The 23,772-nt window shown below is 50.0% G+C and overlaps 1 protein-coding gene across 3 annotated transcripts in view; it reads right to left on the bottom strand.

Annotated features, from left to right (window-relative positions):
- The window catches only part of SMCHD1 (structural maintenance of chromosomes flexible hinge domain containing 1), a 130,062-nt gene extending 119,208 nt beyond the window's left edge, over nt 1–10,854 (bottom strand). For all 3 annotated transcript variants that reach the window (XM_075585265.1, XM_075585263.1, XM_075585266.1), the window contains exon 1: nt 10,549–10,854. In XM_075585265.1, coding sequence (XP_075441380.1) covers nt 10,549–10,710 — 162 coding nt within the window. In that variant the 5' untranslated portion in view covers nt 10,711–10,854. The remainder of the gene's footprint in view (nt 1–10,548) is intronic.
- Nucleotides 10,855–23,772: the final 12,918 nt, after the last annotated feature.

Raw genomic sequence — 23,772 nt, 5'->3', positions numbered from 1 at the left:
GAGACTGTGTGTGTGTGTGTGCATGGGAGACTGATGTGTGTGTGTGCATGGGAGACTGTGTGCGTGTGCGTGTGCGTGTGTGCATGGGAGAATTTGTGTGTGCATGGGAGAATGTGTGTGTGTGTGTGTGCATAGGAGTGTGTGTGTGTGGTGTGTGTGTGTAGGATATCAGAAGTATCACCCCACCGCCCAATCTCGTCACCCCGTCTGTCACCCCACCCCCCGTCAGCCACCCCGTCCTCCCACCCACCCAATCACCCCGTCCTCCCACCCACCCCGTCACGCCTCTCGCCCACACTATGTCTGTCTCACACTCTGGATCTCTTATTTACCCTATACTACACTAAAATAACCTATACTGCTTTCTTACAGATCTGACTCAAGCTTCACACGGAAGACATCGGAACCCCCCCTAACCCAGAAAACAGGTAGGGAACACATCCCCTCCAATGTATAACATTGCGGGAATGAGGGTACCTGGACATTGAGGGACTGCGGATCAGCTAAGATCCCAGGCGGGATTGCTGCTTTAGATATTGTGAAGCGGGGGCATCCAGACACTGGTTAAGTGGTTCAAGAAACTAGTCATTCACATCTGGCTTTTATTTCTAGATCCGAAATTTATACAAACACACAAACACACAAACACGTAACAAGGACTAATTGTAGTCTAATGTAATACAATAAATACACTTATGTCAAAAACAAATGTTGTTCTGACTACGAATTTATTAAATGTATTTTATTTATATATTTTATTTTAAAGCGGGGTTGGGGGCGGGACTAGGTGGCGAGTAGTACAATAAATACACTTATGTCAAAAACAAATGTTGTTCTGACTACGAATTTATTAAATGTATTTTATTTATATATTTTATTTTAAAGCGGGGTTGGGGGCGGGACTAGGTGGCGAGTAGATTATTTGGTTCGGCGAGTAGATTTTTGGGTGATTTGTCAAGCAGTGTGTGTGTGTGTGTGTGTGTGTGTGTGTGTGTGTGTGTGTGTGTGTGTGTGTGTGTGTGTGTGTGTGTGTGTATATATATATATATATATATATATTACAGATGCTACGTTTCAACATGCTGCAAGCATTTATAAAATAACATTGCAATAAGCTAGTGGTCCTTCTACTCCTAAATGTTTTCTGATCTGGCCCCTTGGCCAACTACAGTACTTGAAGAGCCCATCAAACGATAAAACTTCTATTAAAGAAAATCTTTTTTTTTTTATTCTGTTCTCAAAATTTTTCAGATTTTTCCATTAATGCGTTTCCAAATCTGTTTGCTTTTACATGTAGCGTGTTATTTGTCAAAAGGAGGACATGTAAAAGATGCAGTTGCATTTAACAACATACACTGGAGTTGGAATAAAATAAAAAAAACTCTGGTGTGCAAGATTATTAAAGCAGCAATGCTGCTTTCCTTTATTAAAATGTTATTTTTAGAGTTATATGATTGAAGTAGGGGTCTCCACAGCTTAACTGCTAATTTCAGCTCTGGGGAACACTTGCTTCCAGAGATACTTACCTCCATAGGGGGTGCCGCTAGCAGTTCTGGCTGAACTGTGTGGGGCTACATCTCATAGGCCAATAGGAAGCCATGACGTTATACAATGCGACTTCCTATTGGCCAACGTGACATGGAGCTTTAAACCTGTGGAGCACCCCCTATGCATGTGCTGTGGAGCACCCCCTATCAGCACCCCGTATGCAGGTAAGTATCTCTGGAAGCAGGGGGTTCAGAGATTAAATTAATGCGGTTCAGCTCCGGCGACCCACTGCTTCCCACCTATTAACAAGAAACATGTTCTGCTGCTTTAAAGATGGTCTCATTATTTAATCCCTTGAGTGCACTAATGACACCCATTGGACGATACAAGGGACGGCACGCTGGTAGTCCATGTCACATACATTGGACATCACCTTTTTGCTTGTTTTTCTAGAGATCGATGAAAGCGCAACACTTATCTTACATTTGCTTCATCTGTGCCATGACCACATGATCACCACCCGAGCCATTTTGTAGTTCTGATGGCCAGGTGGTGGTCAGTGGCACTAGGGTGCCGTGGCCTTCCTGGCATGAGAGGGATTTATAGCTTTTCAAATGTAGGCACAATAACCACTGAAATATCCAATACTTAAAAAGGAGTAAATAAGGATATAGCATTTCCAAAGCAATTTTTAGGTATTAAGGTCATTTTTAAGAGCGCCCACTAGACGTTCAGGTACATCAATATTTTTCCAAAATAGACAATTGTATTATGAAATATGTGATCAGAATTAAAAGAAACATGCAATCGCAGAGCTAAACATCCCAAAAGTTATCCATAAAACATGGCTTGGCGGAGGTGTTCCGAGTAGCGGGTGGAAACACTACACTACTACAATGGTAGGGAACATTCTTCAAGGGCTGTGTGCGCATAATGCTGGCACACTGGAGAATATGGTCTGCTCCTCCTGCAACTTGTGATAAATATTGGCCTTCAGTGCTAATCAGCCAAGGGAGCAGGGAGAAACTATGATCCACGCTAGCAACATATATGCTGCCTCTGCACTAGGAAGAGAAGGTGGGATCCTGGGGTGGCCAAAGGTTGGGGGCTGCAGGTGAAGCCCCCAAAAGCCTCATATGGCCTACCACTGCACTAGATGTTGCAGGAGCTTATGTGGAACTGCACCCTATCAAAATAAGAAAATCAAACATTTAAATGGTGCAGTCACATGTTTTTAAATACTTATTTTCTTTTCATCGTAAATCATAATGCATTTTAGATGCCTTTGGCTCAATAGCAGGATCTGACTAACTTTCAAATCACTTTAACTTTGGAATTGCAGTAACATGTTTTCCTCTGTTTGTTTGTGTTATATAATACATTGATGCACTATCCAATATTTGAAATACCATAAAACACATTCTAAATTCGTAAATATACATTACAAGTAGAGAATTGATCTTATGATTGACTGCTTCAATGTTATTGCACACTATTACTTTTTATCTCTGCAAAGTTCTCTTTTTCTAAGGCGAAAAAAAAACTAAAAACAATGACTATTTTGAAGTATAAATTGTAATGTTGTAAACACATTTAAAACTTAAAGCTGCAGACCAAGCAATATCCTACACGCATTTTTTTAATATATAAATAAACCAGTTCTGTACTATGAGAAAATACTTGTACCATTTTTTTTTACACAACTCTGAACGACATTTTTAAAGTATTATAATTTAACAAGCATTTTGTTTCTATAGCAACTATATACAAAGTCACATCCCCTTCCTCTTCTGAAACAGGCTCTGGCACACCCCTCTTTGAGCCTCCCTCTCTCTAGCAGTGCACCAATTGTATCTAATGATTGCCTGGTCACATGATCTTCCCCACAGAACTTTGCATCTTTGGTCCTCTTCTGCTGCACAGACAGCCATTTAGTGAACACCGGAGCCGACTCTTTGCAGATCGATCGGCACCTTGGCTAATTACTTATCATTGTGTGGATTGTATTGATGCACATATTAAAGGGGGACAAAACTAAAAATGAAAATAATAATAATACTCGACAGCTTGTGCAGCTGCTTTAATACAGGAGGAACAAAATGGGTTTCTTTTTTATAAACTAATACATTTAACCCTTTGTCACGGCCATGGGAGAGCTGTATCAACCCAAAGAAAGTGTGTTTTGGCACAACTTCACCATTTCTACAAGAAGCTTTATTATGCAGAGGTCAGCGTAACCTCAGACATGGCAAACCTCTCAAAGTGACGCACAAAGGGAAACAATGGTGCAGAGCTTCTCAACACTGTGATGCACAGAGGCGCAATGTGAAAACTTCTCTCTTTGGCCCTAAATTTCCTTTGTACAAAGTGCCCAACATGTTTCCAACTCTTCTTCAGCATAATACTCTATAGTAGAATATGTTCTTCTAGATCAGTGTTTTTTTTTTTTTTTTTTTTTTTTTTAAACCCTTTTCTGGTTAAGAAACCTCATCATCATATTGTGAAATTCTGCATAACCCCAACCCTCTCTAATAGCGCGTACGAGATCAGATGCATTTAAAATGTTCTTTATCTGGTACAATTTTAAAATGCCGGGAACCATTTAGGGATGCCGGCAGAACCCCTATTGAAAAACAATGTTCTAGATCACCTGCCATCCCCTGGGTTATTTGCCACCTGCTTAGAATACATGTAGACATGTACAATGGTGTTCTGGTTCATGAAAGCAAACTTCATACTATTGCCTTTGAGAAAAGACACATTCACAAACGTAATGGATATCCTGTGAGTGTGACACTACATAAGATGATCCACTTGAGCCTTACTTATAGTCTCCATTTGAGGACATAAATTAGCTGGTCTGCCACCAGGAATGGCTGCCTTGGTATAGCCCACCACCCAAAATGGGTTTCTGAATACATGTACCTGCAGCTCTGACACCCATACCTGCTTCAGGGCACGAGGACTGACTTTTCTGGCCCCTTAAATGGCTGCCTGGAGACCGACCATCAGGTTTAAATGCATTATTTGACACAGTGGTTAAAAGAAGCAATACTTCCCATTGATATGTTTTTAAAACAGAAATCCTGCTTTTGTTATAGGATTGAAGCAGGGAGTCTCAGAGGTGAACGGTGTTAATTTCAGCTCCCGGGACCCCCTACTTCCCGAGATACTTAGCTCTGTAGGGGTGCTGGTAGAAGAACTGGCCGAGCTATCCAAATGTCCTGTGGGCCGAAAGGAAGCCGTGACATCATTACGTGCGGCTTCCTAGTTGCCCGCGTGACCAGGACATTTAAATCCGGTACCGGCAGCACCTACAGGATGTAAGTATTTCGGGAAGCAGGGGATCTCCGGAGCTAAAATGAACACCTTTCAGCTCCGGAGACCCCGTTTCCCACCTAGGGGGAAAACATTTTTTTGTGGGGGGCATATGCTCCTTTAATGTTTTATTTTTTTTTTACAGAATTCTAACTGCAGGGTACTCTGCAGCTGAACCATGCTATTTTTAGGTCCTGGGACCCCGTTTTGGAAGTATTTACAGGTTTAGTTGCAGGCGCTACCAAAGCCGGCTACCTATTGACCCCGGCGGAGAAATCTCCCACCATCTTTTCACAGATGTCAGCTTCCAAGGACTCAAACAACAGATATTGGGAGTTTTATGTCAACACATGTATATGCACACAACTGTGTGTAGCTGATCTCAGCTGCTTTTGGGAGGGTAGTGTCCCCCCCTCCCCCAAGGTTTAAGCTTGCCCCTCCCCACTTTCCAAGTTGGCAGGTCAGTTTCATTTTGGCAGGTTACGACAGATCCAATGTGATCATTCTTCCTGTAATTATACAGGTTAATAAGAATTTTAACCCAGGGAGTGTTAGGACCTGCTACGGTCATGCCTTGAAAGTGGCAGCAGGCTTAAGACGCTTTGGCCAAAGGGTTAAACTAAATTACCCTTTTTTCAAGAGAATATTTAGGTATTGCACTGTGTATTTTTGTCATATTGGAAGTAGCTTTGGGCATCTTTCTCTGTTTTTTGTTATAAATGTGTTTATATGCTCTCATCCTAGCGGAGAACGCCACAACACACTAATAACCATGCAAGTGCCAGGGTTTAAAGTTTACTGTGTAGACTTCCTCATCCATTGTTGGCCCAGCACGATCACACCACATTGCCGTGACACTATAAGGCCTCGTCCGGGGTGATGCTGAGCGGGCGAGCACGCTGCGATGAAACACATTGCTGCAATGTGTGTGGCCAGCGTGAGAGAGCACCTGCCCATGCACTGTGCTTAGCTGCTTGCAAAGGCAAGCAAATTTGAGTATGCTGCTTGCTGGCGTGTCACGTGAGCTCCGGGACGTCATATATCTTTTCTTTAACTGTGCATGCAATGTCTTGTATATAATGTATACCCTGTTCACTTATGCAACTGTATTTGTAACCATGTATTATTTTTCTGAACTCTAGGCCCAGGACATACTTGAAAACGAGAGGTAACTCTCAATGTATTACTTCCTGGTAAAACATTTTATAAATAAATAATGGCCACGCCCCCCGCGCACAACTAGCCGGCCATAAATCGCCCAGCAGAGCGGACGTAACTGCGCTCGCTCCCTGTCTGGCCGCCCAAAGAAAGAGGCACCGTTAACAATTGTGATCCAGCAAGGGTTGTCCTGGCAACATTACAATGTTGTCCTTTGAACAGGAAAGATGCTGGAGGGGTCAGCGGGAGAAAGTTAGAAACAGGACTGAAATATATATAAGATAATGTGGGCATCCTACCACTTTAATTGTACTCCCATTCAGTTCATTAGGTATTAATTCTTAATCCATACAATATGTATAGATAAGAGGTCACACAAGCAATTAGATGCATTTTCATCAATCTGAATCCATCAAGATATTCTTGGTGAAATGTGTGTGTACATACATATATATTATAACGAATTTTATTATTTTATGTATGAGTAATTTGAGTATATATAGTCCTATATGAGTAGTATATATTGCACAATGTATTTGTACTGCCTTAGGAATGATGCATCACCTAGCAGTAAACAGTGTGGTAATTGGTTAAATATAAAACACATGTAGCCAATAACATTTGTGGCTAGACATGCTGCTATATAACTGCTGGGCAATGCACCATTCAGTATTAGCCTTTGACAAAGTCTCATGAGAAGACGAAACGCGTAAGGATGACGCAAGTGACACTACGTCACTACTGGGGGACCGGAAGCTGGTCGGTCCGAACCTCCGCTGTTTGCTGATGCATGGAGCACATGCGGCTGGCTGCACTTGGGATTATGATCGCACAGGAAGCCTCTCTACCGGCGCAGCTTGAGGAGGCGGAGGACTGACTGCGTACCTACACCGCGGAGGACACGGGTGATCCACCGGGACTTCCGTCATACAGTGTGATTTGTATCACTACATGCCTGATATTATACTATTTTTGTGAGCGAGCCTGATTCCCTTATTTTTATATTAAAGTGAAAGTGAAACAGTATCACGCTTTGGGCCGTGCGCTTTCTCTTCTTGTTGAAGTGAAACTTCCTTAGTGGCGCCTCATTCGAACTGGGGCAAAAAAGAATTGTGGAGACAGAAATGAAACGGATGTGACGTCAGTGCTGGCAGTTGAGGCCGGGCTGTGTTCTGGCTCAGCCCGACCCCAACACTGACATCCCAACCGCTCCAAAAATCAGATGCGGCGGCGCCGCTCCTAACGTCCGCAATTTCCCCCAGGTGGAGATGCGCACGGGCGGCATCCGGGGCAACCCGCTGACCGGCTCCTGGGACCAGGCCCGCTCTCTGTCCCAGCCGCGCGCTCTGCCGGGCTGGTGACTCAGACAGAGCCCCCCTGCGCATACCATTCCTCCCACACGTCCGTCGCCGCCGTTCCTAACTGCCGCCGCTGCCCACGCCCGCTGACATGCGCGGTAGTCATGGCGACGCTCACGGACAGCTCGGAGACCTCCATGCGCTGCCGGTTGAATGAGGAGGACGGCTTTCCCCCCTCCTCCTCCCCCGCTCCCCTCTCAACATTTACTCACAGCCGAGATCCTGCACTGGTGCGGCTGCGCCGAACTGCTGCTGCTCTCCGCGGGGGCCGTGGACGTGGTGCGGGACGTGGTGAGCCAGAGCTCCTTCCAGTACAGCGTGCTGGTGACGGCGGTGAGCCCCGGGGAGGCCGAGGGGGCCACCAGCAGCTGGAGGAGTGGATGGGGAACATGAACTTCACGGCTGAGGTGATGTGGGCGCTGCTGCTGCTGATCCCGATCTCCCCGCACCTATTCCTGGCCCCGGCCTTCTCCTCTCTCTTCCCGCTGCTACCTGGCGGAGACCTGCAGGCTCTCAACTGCAGCTGGCCAGACAAGATCCCGGGGCTGGGGGACGTGGAGCTGCCCTCCTTGCCCCCCGAGCTACAGCTTCACATCCGGAGACTCAACCACCTGATGGAGGGTATCGGGGTGAGAGAGGAGTGCTTCTCGGTTCGGTGGGGCACCTGAGTAGGATCATTGCGGGGGAGCTGGCCAGCTATCCTCAGACGAGAAACCGCAGGAAGCACACACACAGACTGACACAACACAGACTGACACACATACACACACATACACACTCACTCACTGACTGACACATACACTCACACACGCACTGACTGACACATACACTCACACACGCACTCACTGACTGACTGACGCACGTACACACGCACTCACTGACTGACGCACGTACACACGCACTCACTGACTGACGCACGTACACACGCACTCACTGACTGACGCACGTACACACACTCACGTACACACTCACTCACTGACTGACACACGTACACACTCACTCACTGACTGACACACGTACACACTCACTCACTGACTGGCACACGTACACACTCACTCACTCACTGACTGACACACGTACACACTCACTCACTGACACACGTACACACTCACTCACTGACTGACACACGTACACACTCACTGACTGACACACGTACACACTCACTGACTGACACACGTACACACGCACTGACTGACACACGTACACACTCACGCACTGACTGACACACGTACACACTCACTCACTGACTGACACACGTACACACTCACTCACTGACACACGCACACACTCACTCACTGACTGACACACGTACACACTCACTCACCGACTGACTGACACACGTACACACTCACTCACTGACTGACACACGTACACACTCACTCACTGACTGACACACGTACACACTCACTCACTGACTGACACACGTACACACTCACTCACTGACTGACACACGTACACACTCACTCACTGACTGACACACGTACACACTCACTCACTGACTGACACACGTACACACTCACTCACTGACTGACACACGTACACACTCACTCACTGACTGACACACGTACACACTCACTCACTGACTGACACACGTACACACTCACTCACTGACACACGTACACACGCACTCACTGACTGACACACGTACACACTCACTGACTGACACACGTACACACTCACTGACTGACACACGTACACACGCACTGACTGACACACGTACACACTCACGCACTGACTGACACACGTACACACTCACTCACTGACTGACACACGTACACACGCACTGACTGACACACGCACACACTCACTCACTGACTGACACACGTACACACTCACTCACTGACTGACTGACACACGTACACACTCACTCACTGACTGACACACGTACACACTCACTCACTGACTGACACACGTACACACTCACTCACTGACTGACACACGTACACACTCACTCACTGACTGACACACGTACACACTCACTCACTGACTGACACACGTACACACTCACTGACTGACACACGTACACACTCACTGACTGACACACGTACACACTCACTGACTGACACACGTACACACTCACTGACTGACACACGTACACACTCAGTCACTGACTGACACACGTACACACTCAGTCACTGACTGACACACGTACACACTCAGTCACTGACTGACCCACGTACACACTCAGTCACTGACTGACACACGTACACACTCACTCACTGACTGACACACGTACACACTCACTCACTGACTGACACACGTACACACTCACTCACTGACTGACACACGTACACACACTCACTGACTGACACACGTACACACACTCACTGACTGACACATACAGACTGACACACACACACACACTCCAGTGATGCGCCGAACAGCGCCCCCAAGTAATGTGCCTACTCCCCCGCTGCCGAGCACCTCCCATGTCCCGTACCTCCGCTGGGGGGCTGGCTGCAGCAGGAAACACAGCCCACAGCTCCGCCGGGGGAGGAGACTCAGACAGAGTTCCCCGTGTCCGCAGCTATGTCGTCGTGGGGGTAGGTCACAGAGAGACATACACACACACACTGACTGACCCACGCAGACACAAAGATTTCAGTTACTATAAATATAGATGTGCAAATAGCTAAAACATGTGGTCAAACTTGTGTGTTTTGGAAGTGAAATTGTTTTGTGATTTTTAATTAAAAACATCACCATCACAAATAAAATTTCTGTGACAAAAAACAAAGAAGTTTCACGTACTATGCGCGTGCTTAGCACACACAGCTTTTTTCTCTATAGGTTTTGGAGCTGGTTCTACCCTTTTGAAAGCAGCCGGAGCCTGAAATTTTATTGGACTTTATTCCAGTGAAAACTGACAAAGGGACAGGTATCTCACGATTTATTTATTTTGTGTTTTAATAGTTTTTCATAGTTTGAGTAATTGTTTGATTTTGTGTAGATATATCTTGCTAGTGTTGTGTATCATGTAAGTAGCCCACAATATTGTATTAGCTATTCCTAGGTATACAGGCGCTGCTTGCATTTTATCTGATAGATATATAGATATATACACACACACACAGTAAGAGGACACTTCTAATTAATATATTTAAAGTGACGTGCAGCCCTTAGTCTCTCCCCTTGCTCTCTGTGTGAATGACAGTGAACGTGCCCGGTGCATGTGCTGTTTGGAAGTGAGGAACACACTTGTCCTGAGCCGGTTACCGTCACCCACCTGACAGACATCTCCACGGAACTCCTCGAAGCTCCGGCCCTCCCGCAGCACCAAGCTCTTCTCCCCGCACGCCGACACCTCCAGGCGGCGGTCAAACAGGAACACGGTCCTGTCGCCCCCCGCCACCGAGCTTCCCTTCATGTCAGCGACTCCCGCCGCCATGTCGCACACAGCAGCAGCTCACAGGCTCCGGGGTCCTGCGGCTGTGCGCGAGCCCACCCTGGGAGGGAGCGCGAGGGGTCCACACACGGCGTACGGACACCGAGGTGCACCAACCCGGCAACAGATTCAAACGCGGGGCAATGACATCACGTCCGGTGGCCACTGCATGCAGTGCTGAGCTGTGGCACTAGGGGCGGGCTGGGAGCAGAGTGGTGTGCAGTGCAAGCTCTGCCTGCTTAGCATGGGAGCTGACTAGCTGGGAATGTATACAGTGTTATCTGTATCATGGTATGAACTTTCACCAGTTCAAAACCCACTGCCCATTATTTAAAACTAAGATTTATTATTTTTATTAATAATAATTACAGTGGATGGTTAGAACTAAGTTAGTGATGCCTTCATAATAAATTCCATTAATCAGACAAGTATACGTCAATTTAAATTATTTTTGAAAGTCTGTGTTGATAATATTTTGAAACTAGCTGAGAGACCCGGCGTTGCCCGGGATGTAAATGCATAATAGGTAGTATTATTTATAAATTGTGGAACAATAGGTGACTGTTTGTTGTAAAGGTTGGATAATAATATTGAAAAGAAAGATGGAAGAAAATGTAATACGATGTTGTATAAAAATGGTTTATTGTAACCACACCACAGTACAATGTATATTTTGGTGGCATAAGTGATGTAAAAATCTGAGTGGTGTGTCCTGCTAGGGTGTGAGGCGGCGGGTGGCGCGTGGGTTGTGAGTGCTGTGTGCGAGTGGGGGTCCTGCTAGGGTGTGAGGCGGCGGGTGGTGCGTGGGTTGTGAGTGCTGTCTGTGAGTGGGGGTCCTGCAAGGGTGTGAGGCGGCGGCTGGCGCGTGGGTTGTGAGTGCTGTCTGTGAGTGGGGGTCCTGCTAGGGTGTGAGGCGGTGGGTCAGTGATGTCGGTGCGTAGGGGCGGGAGGCAGCAGGTGTGTGTGGCGGCAGGTATGTGTCGAGTGTGGCGGGTGTCTGTTGAGTGCGTGCAGCGGCTGTGAGGCGGTGGGTGAAAGGCAGAGGCGGCCGGAGTAAGGGCGGGTGAAAGGCAGAGGCGGGGGTGGGGAGGCGGTAAGGCGGGCATGAAGGCGAAGGGCGGCGGGAAGGGGAGGAGGGGGGCAAGGGGTGGAGGAGGGGGGCAAGGGGTGGAGGAGGGGGGCAAGGGGTGGAGGAGGGGGGAAGGGGGGAAGGGGGGGGGAGGGGTGAGGTGGTGGGAAGGGGGAGGAGGTGGGAAGGGGGAGGCGGAGGGAAGGCGGGGGGTGGGAGGCGGGGGGTGGGAGGCGGTGGGATGGCGGGGGGTGGGAGGCGGTGGGAAGGGGGGTGGGAGGCGGTGGGAAGGGGGGGGGAGGCGGTGGGAAGGGGGGGAGGGAGGCGGTGGGAAGGGGGGGGGGAGGCGGTGGGAAGGGGGGGGGAGGCGGTGGGAGGCGGTGGGAAGGGGGGGAGGGGGGGAGGCGGTGGGAAGGGGGGGGAGGCGGTGGGAAGGGGGGAGGCGGTGGGAAGGGGGGGGGCGGTGGGAAGGTGGAGGGAAGGGGGGGGGGGGAGGCGGTGGGAAGGGGGGGGGAGGCAGTGGGAAGGGGGGGGGGAGGCGGTGGGAAGGGGGGGAGGTGAAGGTGGGGGGGTGGAGGGGAGGTGAAGGGGGGGTGGAGGGGAGGTGAAGGGGGGAGTGGAAGGGAGGTGAAGGGGGGGGGTGGAAGGGAGGTGAAGGGGGGGGGGTGGAGGGGAGGTGAAGGGGGGGTGGAGGGGAGGTGAAGGTGGGGGGGTGGAGGGGAGGTGAAGGTGGGGGGGTGGAGGGGAGGTGAAGGGGGGGTGGAGGGGAGGTGAAGGGGGGAGTGGAAGGGAGGTGAAGGGGGGGGGTGGAAGGGAGGTGAAGGGGGGGGGTGGAGGGGAGGTGAAGGGGGGGTGGAGGGGAGGTGAAGGGGGGGTGGTGAAGGGGGGGGGGTGGAGGGGAGGTGAAGGGGGGGTGGTAAATGGGGAGGTGAAGGGGGGTGGAAGGGAGAAGTGGAGTGAGGGGAGGTGAAGGGAGGTGGAAGGGAGAAGTGGAGTGAGGGGGGGTGAGGGGAGGTGATGGGGGGTGAGGGGAGGTGAAGGCCGCTCACTCACCCGTCCGGCAGGTCCCACGTGGATGTGAGGCGGGAGGCAGCGTGTTGTGGCCGCTCTCCCGCTGTGTCCCGGGCGCTCGCTCGCTCCCCCGCTGACTGTAGCGGCGCCGGGGGGGGGGGTATCGGGGAGACACTGACACGGGAGGGGGGGGGGTGGAGGGGAGGTGAAGGCCGCTCACTCACCCATCCGGCAGGTCCCACGTGGATGTGAGGCGGGAGGCAGCGTGTTGTGGCCGCTCTCCCGCTGTGTCCCGGGCGCTCGCTCGCTCCCCGCTGACTGTAGCGGCGCCGGGGGGGGGGGTATCGGGGAGACACTGACACGGGAGGGGGGGTGGAGGGGAGGTGAAGGCCGCTCACTCACCCATCCGGCAGGTCCCACGTGGATCTGAGGCGGGAGGCAGCGTGTTGTGGCCGCTCCCCCGCTGTGTCCCGGGCGCCGCCATCTTGGGCACTCGGCGCCGCGAGGCAGCCTGCCTGGCCACTGGCTGTTCCCCCGCCGGGGAGGGGTGAGTTGTAGCGCCGGGGAGGGGGGGGGCATGTATATGTGTGGGGGGGAGAGGTGGGAGATATAGAAGGGGGGTCTCGCACGGCCGCTGACACTGGGTGGGGGGGGGGGCGCTGAAGGGGTAATAATAGTGTGTGTGTCCCGCTGACTGTAGCGGCGCCGGGGGAGAGGGGGGGGTCGGGGTGAAAGCGCGGGAGACACGGGGAGAGGAGGTGCGCGCGGGTGCTGCTAACACTGTGAGCCCCGCTAATGTATGTAACAGTGTGTGTGTGTGTGTGTGTGTGTGTGTGTGTGTGTGTGTGTGTGTGTGTGTCACTGTGTGTGTGTGTCACTGTGTGTGTGTCTGTCACTGTGTGTGTGTGTCCCTGTGTCCCTGTGTGTGTGTGTGTGTGTGTGTGTGTGTGTGTGTGTGTGTGTGTGTGTGTGTGTGTGTGTGTGTGTGTCCCTGTGTGTCCCTGTGTGTGTGTGTGTGTGTGTGTGTGTGTGTGTGTGTGTGTGTGTCCCTGTGTGTGTGTGTGTGTCCCTGTGTGTGTCCCCCCCCCCTGTGTGTGTGTGTGTCCCTGTGTTCCCTGTGTGTGTGTGTATCAATGTGTGTGTGTGTGTGTGTGTCTGTGTGTGTGTGTGTCCCCCTGTGTGTGTGTGTGTGTGTGTGTCCCCCTGTGTGTGTGTGTGTCTGTGTGTGTGTGTCCCCCCCTGTGTGTGTGTGTGTGTGTCCCTGTGTGTCCTTTGGCCCGTCACTCCGCCTCAGGCCAATGAGAGGTGTGCGGGGGCGGGCGGGCCAAGGGACCAATGAGATTTCCCCTAGGGACACCGGACATCCAGGCAGGCAGGCAAACATACAGTGCTTTCACTAATATAGTATAAGATATTGTGAGCTGATTCTGCCTTGTCTATAGATTGTGCTGTCCAGAAAATGATATATGTTCTGGCCTTGCACGCCCACGAACCTTCACTGCATAACGATTTTCATCCAGAAACAGATATATGCACTCGGTTAAGTATTGTATTGTATGTCTTTATTTATATTGTGCTAAAAGTGTACTCAGCGCTTCACAAAGAATACAGTACAGGGAACTAAAATAATACAATAAGTGCAGCAAAATCAGACAATAGGAAAGGAAATCCCTGGCCCGAAGAGCTTACAATCTAAGGCCCGTTCTATAGCGCCGTGCGCGCGGAATTTTAGTTGGCTGACGTTAGTCAGCCTTTCTATAATGGCGCGGGGGATTGGAGCGGACCGAGGAGGGAGAACATGAAGAAATTCATGATTTTGCGCTGCTACCGGCGCTGTAATGTGTGTGTGTGTGTGTGTGTGTGTGTGTGTGTGTGTGTGTGTGTGTGTGTGTGTGTGTGTGTGTGTGTGTGTGTGTGTGTGTGTGTGTGTGTGTGTGTGTGTGTGTGTGTCAAAGTTAAATACATTTTAAAAAAAATTATTACAACTTTTTTTATTTTACAAATATTATTTCATACGTAATTCACAATCTCTACACACACATACACATATATACACACACACACACACACACACACACACAGTACCTTCACTCACAGCATACACATGCGGCACGTGCGCGCGCACAGCCGCAAACAGTATAGAACGGCCCTAAGAGGTATGATGGGAGACTTACAGAGAAAGCAGGTGAGGGAATAAGTACTGTGTATGGCAGTGCTTGGCCGCAATGGGTGGTAGGAGTGGCTGTGTGTGGGACAGTAACCATGAGTGCAGGCTGTTGGGATGCTTAACTTAGTCAGTATTAAATCATAAGGTTAACACCATTTACAGGGGAAGAGATGGCAGACTGCATGGGTGAGATCAGGTGTGTGACTTGGTTCAGGCTTAGGGTCGATCCCCAGCAGCAGGAAGGTGTGCGAATAGAGGATTTGTGTGGGTGCTTTTTATTGAGGGGTAAAGAAGATGTTGGGAGAGAGGTGTATAAATAATGGTGCAGTGGGGAGTGGGAAATTGGAGAAAATAGAGACGTTCACAAAGTAGTGAGGAAACAGTAAGCAAAAAAAGCAATAGGGAGGGCATGGTGAGATGCAGGAGGAGAGACAGTCCAGGTATTGGAGGATAGGAAGAGCACAAAGAATAATAGTGTAACCCAGGTCTCCAGCAGCTCCTAGAGACCCCCCTCCCTTGGAGCAGCGTGGTCGCGGGTGCTGCCGGAGCCAGCGACGGACCCGACGGCTGCTTCCAAAGGTGGGGGCTGGAGCAGGGAGTAGCGTGCTATCTCCGCGAGCAGGCTGGTTGCCGGGGACGCGATCGGGCCGTTGCTAAGGCCGCGATCACATTTCTGCGGTCCCGGCAGCTAGCGAGGAGGGCGCCGCCATTGCGGAGAGACTCGCGCATGCGCAGTGATCGTGCAGGCGCAGGTAAGGCCCCAGAGCTAGGGAGAAGTCGCGCGAGTGTAGGGAAAGTGCAGGAAGGGTTGAGGTGGCCCCCAAAGACTCGCGCATGCGCAGGGCAAGTGCGCACGCGGCCCCAATGTATTTGCAGCCTCCACGGGACTACAACTCCCATGAGGCTTAGGGGCAAGCACATCAGGTGCCTCCGTGTGGCCAATAAGGGCCAAGGATTTCCAGAGGGAGCAATAAGATACTTTTCGCGCGCTGAGAACGGCAGTTGGAGCTGGGGAGCGGTGAGGGAAGGAAGGGTGCAGAGAGCATGTGCAGCTCCTGCATCGAGTAAGGTCCCCACATCCCAAGTAAGGTCCCCACATCCCAAGTAAGGCCCCAACTCCCCACCAGGTTAGTGGGTAAGTGTTGAGGGACGGCCCAGATAGGGACGCTGCCCTTAGTGCGTGTGTGTGTGCTGTCTTGTCAGGATCACGGCAGACAGGGCTGTGAGGCCTGACAAGAAGGCATAGTGCTAGTGTGCAGCAAGTTGCTGTACGCGTTACCAAGTTTGCAGTGCGTAGCTGCTAGTGTTAGTGTTAGGGTTAGGGTTCAGTGAGTGTTAGGACTGGGATGAGTTAGGGGAGTGGGACAGGTTATTACCCCGCAGGCCCTAGGAGTTTTCCCCAAGCCACCCCAGGTTGCGGTACATCAGGGACAGGCCCTAGGTTAGGGTTCCTGTCACTTTAGGGTTAGTTAGGGATAGACAGGGATAGCGGCGGTTGCTGTTCCCGTGATGCGGTTGGTGTTGCCGTGATTCGGTTGTGTTCCCGTGAAGCGGTGGGACCCTCGTTGGGGTTCCTGGAGAAGTACCTGGATAGGATCAGACGGATGCATCGCACGTCTGACCCTTTTAGAAGAGTGTTGCAGGCCCGAGCATCGGAGTGCTCGGAAGGTATTCAATATATATGTGCACCAACAGGCCTAACACATTAATTAGTGACTGCGCAGTCACCCACGTTCTCTATTAGAGTGCGGGACATTGGGTGGGGATTATCGGGACACTGGGTGGGATCACCTAGTGTTGGGAAGCGTCCTGCGCGACGCAGTAAGTGTCTCCTCTAGAGAGGAACACAGGTTATGATGTTGATATTGCTGTGATCTGTTTCTTGCATGTTGAGTAAAGTCCCTAGTTAATATATATATCTGTGTGAGTATCGATTATTGTGATTGTCCTGCGAGGAAACACTCCCCCTATGGTGGGAGCCATCGCAGGTGGAGGCGCTGCATCGTTGGAAGTAAGTACCCTTAGTATAAATGCCCCAGGTTCCCCATGGCGGAAGCTCAGCCCTCCTGTGAGCAACAGGTATAGCACCACACTAGAAGTAGTCAGATACACCTACACACCCCAATCTCACTTAGGGTGGGGGTAAGAGGGCTACAATAGCATTTAGAAAATCAAGTTCTCACAGCTGCAGAGTTGTTGTTGTGCAGAGTCCAGATCTTCCTCTAATATTCAACTCCAAAATTAACTCCAGACACTTTCAATGTTACACTTTAAAATGTTGCACAGCCATATCAAGGGAAAAGGGTATTTTATTTAAACCATTTATTGAATATACAAAGGATCGACAGAGCACTACGTTTCAGGTTTTTATCCCTTTTTCAGGTCTAGGTAATTCAATAAATGATCTTAAATGCCCCTTTTTCACTTAATTAAAGCTGCAGTTCAGTCAATATCCTGCATGTGTGTTTTTTTAAATAAATCAGTTCTGTAGTAAGAAAAAATACTTTTACCATTTTCTGTTTTTAAAAAAACAACTTTGAAAGACCAATTTTCTTGTATGCTATTTTAACAGCCATTTGCTAAGGCACTGCCCCTTCATGTCCTGTCACAAGCCCTGGCACACTTTGGGGCCTATGCAGAGAGCAGCGAATTTTAAAATTGGCGAGTTTAATAAAAAGTAGCTTTTTTGGAGAGTTTTATTCTCCATATGCAGAAATGTGCGAATTCTGCTATGTTTAACATGAATGCGTGTGGCGAGTTTAAATTGGCGAGATGCGCGCTGCAGAAATGTGTTAAAAAAAATTCGCGCCTTTTTTTTTCCTTTGCTATGGCCGCGAGCGGCAGCTTCTTGCCAACTTTTCCTGGCGAGGCAAACAGGAGACAATCGCGCCATTTTATTGGCGCGAACAGCCGCTAGATGCCGTTCGCGCCTCTCTGCATAAGGATATTTTTAAAACTGGCGAGATGGAGGTTCTCGCCAGCCGCGAGGCGAGTTTTAGAAATAGAAAAAAAAAATTGGCGCGTTTTTCGTAACTCGCCATTTTCTGCTGTTTTCTGCGCGATTTTCTCCAAAAAATGGCGAGTTTTGAAATAGCGCTGCTCTCTGCATAGGCCCCTTTGTCAGCCCTGCCCTCCCTCTAGCACATGTCAGTGCAGGAGTGCTCATGAATATTCATGAGATTCCACTGACTGACAAGCAGAATATAAACAAATCCCATCTTTTTATATGTCACCAAATTTTGACCTATCAATACATGGAGAACGAATTGACTGGCAGCTATACAGTTCTACAGGTAATTAGAGATTGCACACATAAAACTATTGAAGTAAAAAAATTAATGTAAAAAAAAAAAAAAAAAAAAACTGAACTGCAGCTTTAACCGAGTGTGTATACCTATTTCTGGATGAATAATATTAATTGTGCCGTTCCCTGGACTTTGTAGTGGGTTCTTAGACATTTTAGAGGTGTGAATAAATAGTTCTGGTTCTTATATATAACCCCCACACACCCTATTCAGAGTTCAGTTTGTAAGGGAAACCAGTGGGGGGAAAAATCTAAATACAGAATGCTTCAAAATACTTCTGTTTGTCAAACTATCGCTCAACAAGTTTTACCTACTAAATATTTCACTATCATTTGTGGATCTTGGTCCTATGTGGGGCTGCACCTTATAGAGGACCTTACATGTGGACTTCATCCTTTAAACTGGTTTCAGTCCTACCTATCAGGTAGACCCCAACATGTGTCCATCTCAGGCTCTAACTCTAACCCCCTGGATATCACCTGTGGTGTCCCGCAAGGCTCTGTTCTGGGACCCCTACTCTTCTCAGTGTTCATCAATGATCTTCCTACAGCTTGTAAGGGAGCCTCAATACACATGTATGCAGATGACACAATCCTATATGCACACAGCCATAGCCTCTCCGACCTTCAACACATACTTCAGTCTGACTTTTTGAGAATCGAAAACTGGATTTCCCAAAACGAACTGTTTTTAAACACTGACAAAACTGTAACAATGGTATTTGGGACCAATACTAAATTTTTAAAGCTTCCAGTGACTAAGCTCCAGATCAGAACCAACGCTAACACCACCCTAACTCCTGTCAATAGTTTTAAATACCTGGGCATATGGTTTGACTCCCACTTAACATTCGGGATGCACATTGATACCCTGACATCCATGACCTATGCCAAACTAGGTGTACTTTACAGGAACAAATCCTCTCTAAGTCTGCTGGTCAGAAAGCGTATCGCACAGCAGATGCTAATGCCAATCATCGACTATGGAGACATAGTATATGGCTCAGCACCCCAAACCTACCTTAGCAAACTTGTCGCCCTCTACAATTCAATATGCCGTTTTGTTCTCCAATGCAACTAAAACACACATCACTGCGAAATGCTCAAAGAACTAGATTGGTCATCACTCGAGTCTAGGCGCAAAGTTCACCTTTCCTGTCTTGCCTTCAAATACTTTCTGGGCAAGCTACCCATCTATCTGAACACGCTCCTCACCCCTACCACATGCAGCACTTTTCATCTGAAATCAGACTCCAAAAGACTGTTCATGGTCCCAACGCTTAACAAAGTATCCGGCCGTTCCTCCTCTTACCGTGCACCCCAAAACTGGAACAACCTACCGGAGACCTTCACATCCACCACCAGTTTAAGTTCTTTCAAAACTAAGGCTGTCTCACATCATTTTAATCTGGTCTGTAACTGTTCCATAAGCCTATAATATATATTTTCTTTAACTGTGCATGCAATGTCTTGTATATAATGTATACCCTGTTCATCTATGTAACTGTATTTGTAACCATGTATTATTTGTCTTAACTCTATGCCCAGGACATACTTGAAAACGAGAGGTAACTCTCAATGTATTACTTCCTGGTAAAACATTTTATAAATAAATAAAAATAAATAATCTTTTTAAAAGTCTTAATATACATTTTTACAGGTTTTGTAGCAGACTTTTCTAAGTTGTCATTTATTTACATGGATGTAGCCAGGTTCCCCCCTGTCATGGCTGACCCCCTCCTCCCTTTCGGCAGACGCTGTGTGCGAGGGAGTGAGGGGGGGCCGCGCGCGCGAAGGAGCGATCCCTGGTAGCTAGGGACGCGAGCGGCGAGCAGGCCGGTTGCCGGGGACACGATCGGGCCGTCGCTAAGGCCGCGATCGCGTTGCTACCGGCCCGGCGGCTCGGGAAGCAGGGCGCCGCCATGTTAGGGCTGTTGCGCATGCGCAGTGCCCCAACCCAGCGCGGGAGGACCAGATAGTTCGCGCATGCGCGAGATGAGCATGCCAGCCCCCAGGGTGCATAGGGGCAGAGACACCTGACGCCAGGGAACCAATAGGGCTGAGGGATTTGCCTGGGGAGAGATTGCTACATTTCGCGGGGTTTTGCAGCCACGTAGGCACTCAGGATCCGGACCAGCTAGGGGTAGGAGGTGGATGCAGGGGTGAGTGACCCTCTGCATTAGGCCAGCAGCCCCCAAGGTCCCAGTTAGGTCCTGAGCCATCTATTAGCTTGTGGAGCTTAGGGACAGGCCCTAGATAGGGACACTGCCCCATTTATTGGTTGAATAGACAGGGATACAGTGTTGAAGCCGTGCGGCCCTGTGAGGTGGGTTCTGGGCTCAGAACACCACCCAAGACCCTGCGACAAGGAGTGACATTGTCGCGCTGGACTTTCACCCCACGCGGTGTGGAGGACCCCGTCGGATCGTGTGGATTTATATCGCGGTACCCGTGGCTGGAGCCCGGGCAGGTAACCTGCAACTCACGTGCACCAACCAGGCCTATCACCAAACATAGTGGCTGCGCAGTCACACACACACATGTACAGTGCTATTTGACTTCGAGAACACGAGACATTTGGGTGGGGGTTACTGGACACAGGGTGGGGTCACATTGTGGGTGGTTAGCGTCCGCCGTGACGCCTAGAGGTGATAGCGTCCGCCGTGACGCCTAGAGGTGATAGCGTCCGCCGTGACGCCTAAAGGTGGTAGCGTCCGCCGTGACGCATAGTGTGGTTAGCGTCCGCCGTGGCGCATGATGCTGTTATGCTGTTTTGATGTTATGCTGTTACGTGATTTGTGTGTTTCCATGCAGTAAAGCCCGTCCTGTTTAATATTCGGTAGTGTTGTGTGGTTGTTCCTGTGAGGGCCTCCTCCCACTCCGTTGGGATCCCTCCCAGGTGGAGGCGTTGCACCTAGAGATGTATGATAAAGATGTACCCCAGGTTCCCCAAGCGGAGGCTTAGGCTCCTGAGAGCCACACAGGTTGCACAGCAAGTAGTAGCGGCGGTAGTCCTAGGGAACACCCGTTACATTTGGAGGCGCTGCTGAGATTCAGACCTGGGGTGCCCGAACTCAGTAAAAATGTCGTTAGGTTACACGTTACCTTCCCGCCAAGAGGTGTACACGTGGGCGGTAAAAAGGCAAGTCCCGCCCTCACAAACCCTTGCTGTAAGACAAGTGCCCGCCAATGCCTCATCCTATGAACTATGTTTAATCCTAATCCAGTACCCAGGCTTAGAAGATGCCAGAATCTTGGGTCGCCGCTCCGACCCCGACGGGTCATGGTGCACCGTATTAATCACTGGGGGATGTGAATTGTCGCCCCAACAAGGCCCATCCAACTTGCGTTTCCACGGGGCCCTCAGCTCAGGGTGTCCTGTTATATATCCTGAGATGCCGATAAAACCCGAATCCTGTAGCCCCCGGACAGACCTGCTAGAGACTAGTATGAGCATGTCCCTGTCCCCACCAGAAAGTATATGTGGGGATGAGGCCAGTGTATTATCCTGTGCTAATTGTCGCTCAAGCAGACGGAGCTCCAGCCCCAGTAGAATGGGAGAAATCCAATTACTAGCCCAGGCCATCCAACAACTGGGTAGGCCCAAGCACGAATCCCCTTCCCCTCAGCCATACCGAAAGTTAAAGCTCTTTTCAGGGGTAAACCCTACTCCCACTGGTGAAGAGGCTTTTGATGTTTGGAAGGAATATGCTTCACAGGTACTGGAAGAGTGGACCTGTCCTGATGAGGTGAAAAGACAACGAATCATGGAGTGCCTGCGCCCGCCTGCGTCCACTACCATCAAGATGTATAAAGATCAGCATACGGGGGTTACCGCACATCAGATGATGGAGTCGCTTACCCGGGCATATGGTAAGGAAGCTGATGTGAGTGAGCTATGGACTAAGTATTACAATCTCCGCCAGAAAGAGGGGGAAGACCTATCCGAGTTCATACAACGGATCCAATTGCTCTTGTGGGAGCTACGTTCCCGCCAAGTCATCAAGGCCTCAGAAGTAAATGAGTATAGGCGCACGCAATTCCTGCGGGGAGCCATACCCACGCACCATATCGTGATAATGATCAGATGCACGCTACAGAAGGGAGACCCCCCTACTCTAGAAGACCTACTGGATGAGGTGAAGGGTCATGAGGCCTATACTAGGTTGCATACGCCCAAGAAGGCCAAAGACCCGCGCAAGGATGAGACCAAGGAAGCAACAGTGCCCAAAGCAAAGGGGAGCAAGAGCGGTAAGGATACGGCCACCCCGGAGGTGCCTAGGTCCGCTCCCAGGTCACTTGACGGTCCGGGTCCCCGCCCAGACTTCCGTTGCTTCAACTGTGGCGAGCAGGGCCATGTTGCAAGGAACTGTTCAAACCCCACTAAGGCCCAGACCTACACCGTGACCGTGCGGAAGGCAAGCTCGTCCCTATCAACCGTACCCGAAGATGTTGCCGAGGAGTCGGGGAGGCCTTCCACGGAGGAGACGCCCCCGTCCGATGCTTACTGCCGAGTAGGGCCCACCGCTGTAATAAGAGTCGTCGTGGAGGGGATATACTCTTCAGCACTTCTGGACACTGGATCACAAGTGACCATCATCTACCGTCCATTCTACGACCAGCACCTCAGCCATCTTCCCTTGCAGTCAGCCGAAAAGATGAAGTTATGGGGACTGAGTAAAGATGATTATCCCATAGACGGAATAGTAGCGGTCAAGCTGGATATCTTGCAGTTGAACACTAACAAGTCGCATCCCATGCTGGTGGAAGCTTTGGTCTGTCCAGAGGCTCGAGAACATCCCAGTGCCCCCATCATACTAGGCACGAATACCGATATTGTGAGGTCGGTGATTCGCTCATTCCTACAAGAAGCCGGTGAGCTACCGTTGTCATCCCTGAATATAGCCCCTGGCCTGCGGGAAGAATGCTATAGGGTGGCGTATGAGGAACAGTATGGTGAAATCTTTAATCAAGAGCGAGGGTTATTGCAGATTCCACCAGGGGGAGTGAGGCACGTGACAGCGCTGATCAAGTACCCCAGTCGGCGCGAACACGACCGAGTCTGAGAATCAGTGGGGATACCGAATGATACCTGAAGTACGGGATTGGCCATCTACCGTCCCCAGGAAGATTACTGTGTCTATCCAGAACATGTCTCTCCATACCGTGCCGCTAGAAGTAGGACAAAGGTTGGGTAGAATTTATCCTGTGGATCCTGTAGACGACCCAGTGACCGTTCACACTGCCCGTGTGGGAGAAGAGGCCGAGGCACTACAATTCGACTTCGGAGAGTCTCCCCTGGAAGAAGCATGGAAAGAGAAGCTATGTGCTCAGTTGAGAGAGAGACGAGATGTGTTCTCTACTAGTGAGATGGACGTGGGATGCAGCAGAAGCGCTCAGCACACGATTCGTCTGAATGATGACACGCCATTTAGGGAAAGGTCGCGCCGCTTAGCTCCCAGAGATGTGGAGGATGTGCGGGGTGTCCTGAACGAGATGGAAACGGCCGGCATA

This window comes from Ascaphus truei, chromosome 2, assembly GCF_040206685.1.
Source record: "Ascaphus truei isolate aAscTru1 chromosome 2, aAscTru1.hap1, whole genome shotgun sequence".
Classification (NCBI taxonomy): Eukaryota; Metazoa; Chordata; class Amphibia; order Anura; family Ascaphidae; genus Ascaphus; species Ascaphus truei.
This window is presented reverse-complemented; position numbering and strand designations above follow the sequence as displayed.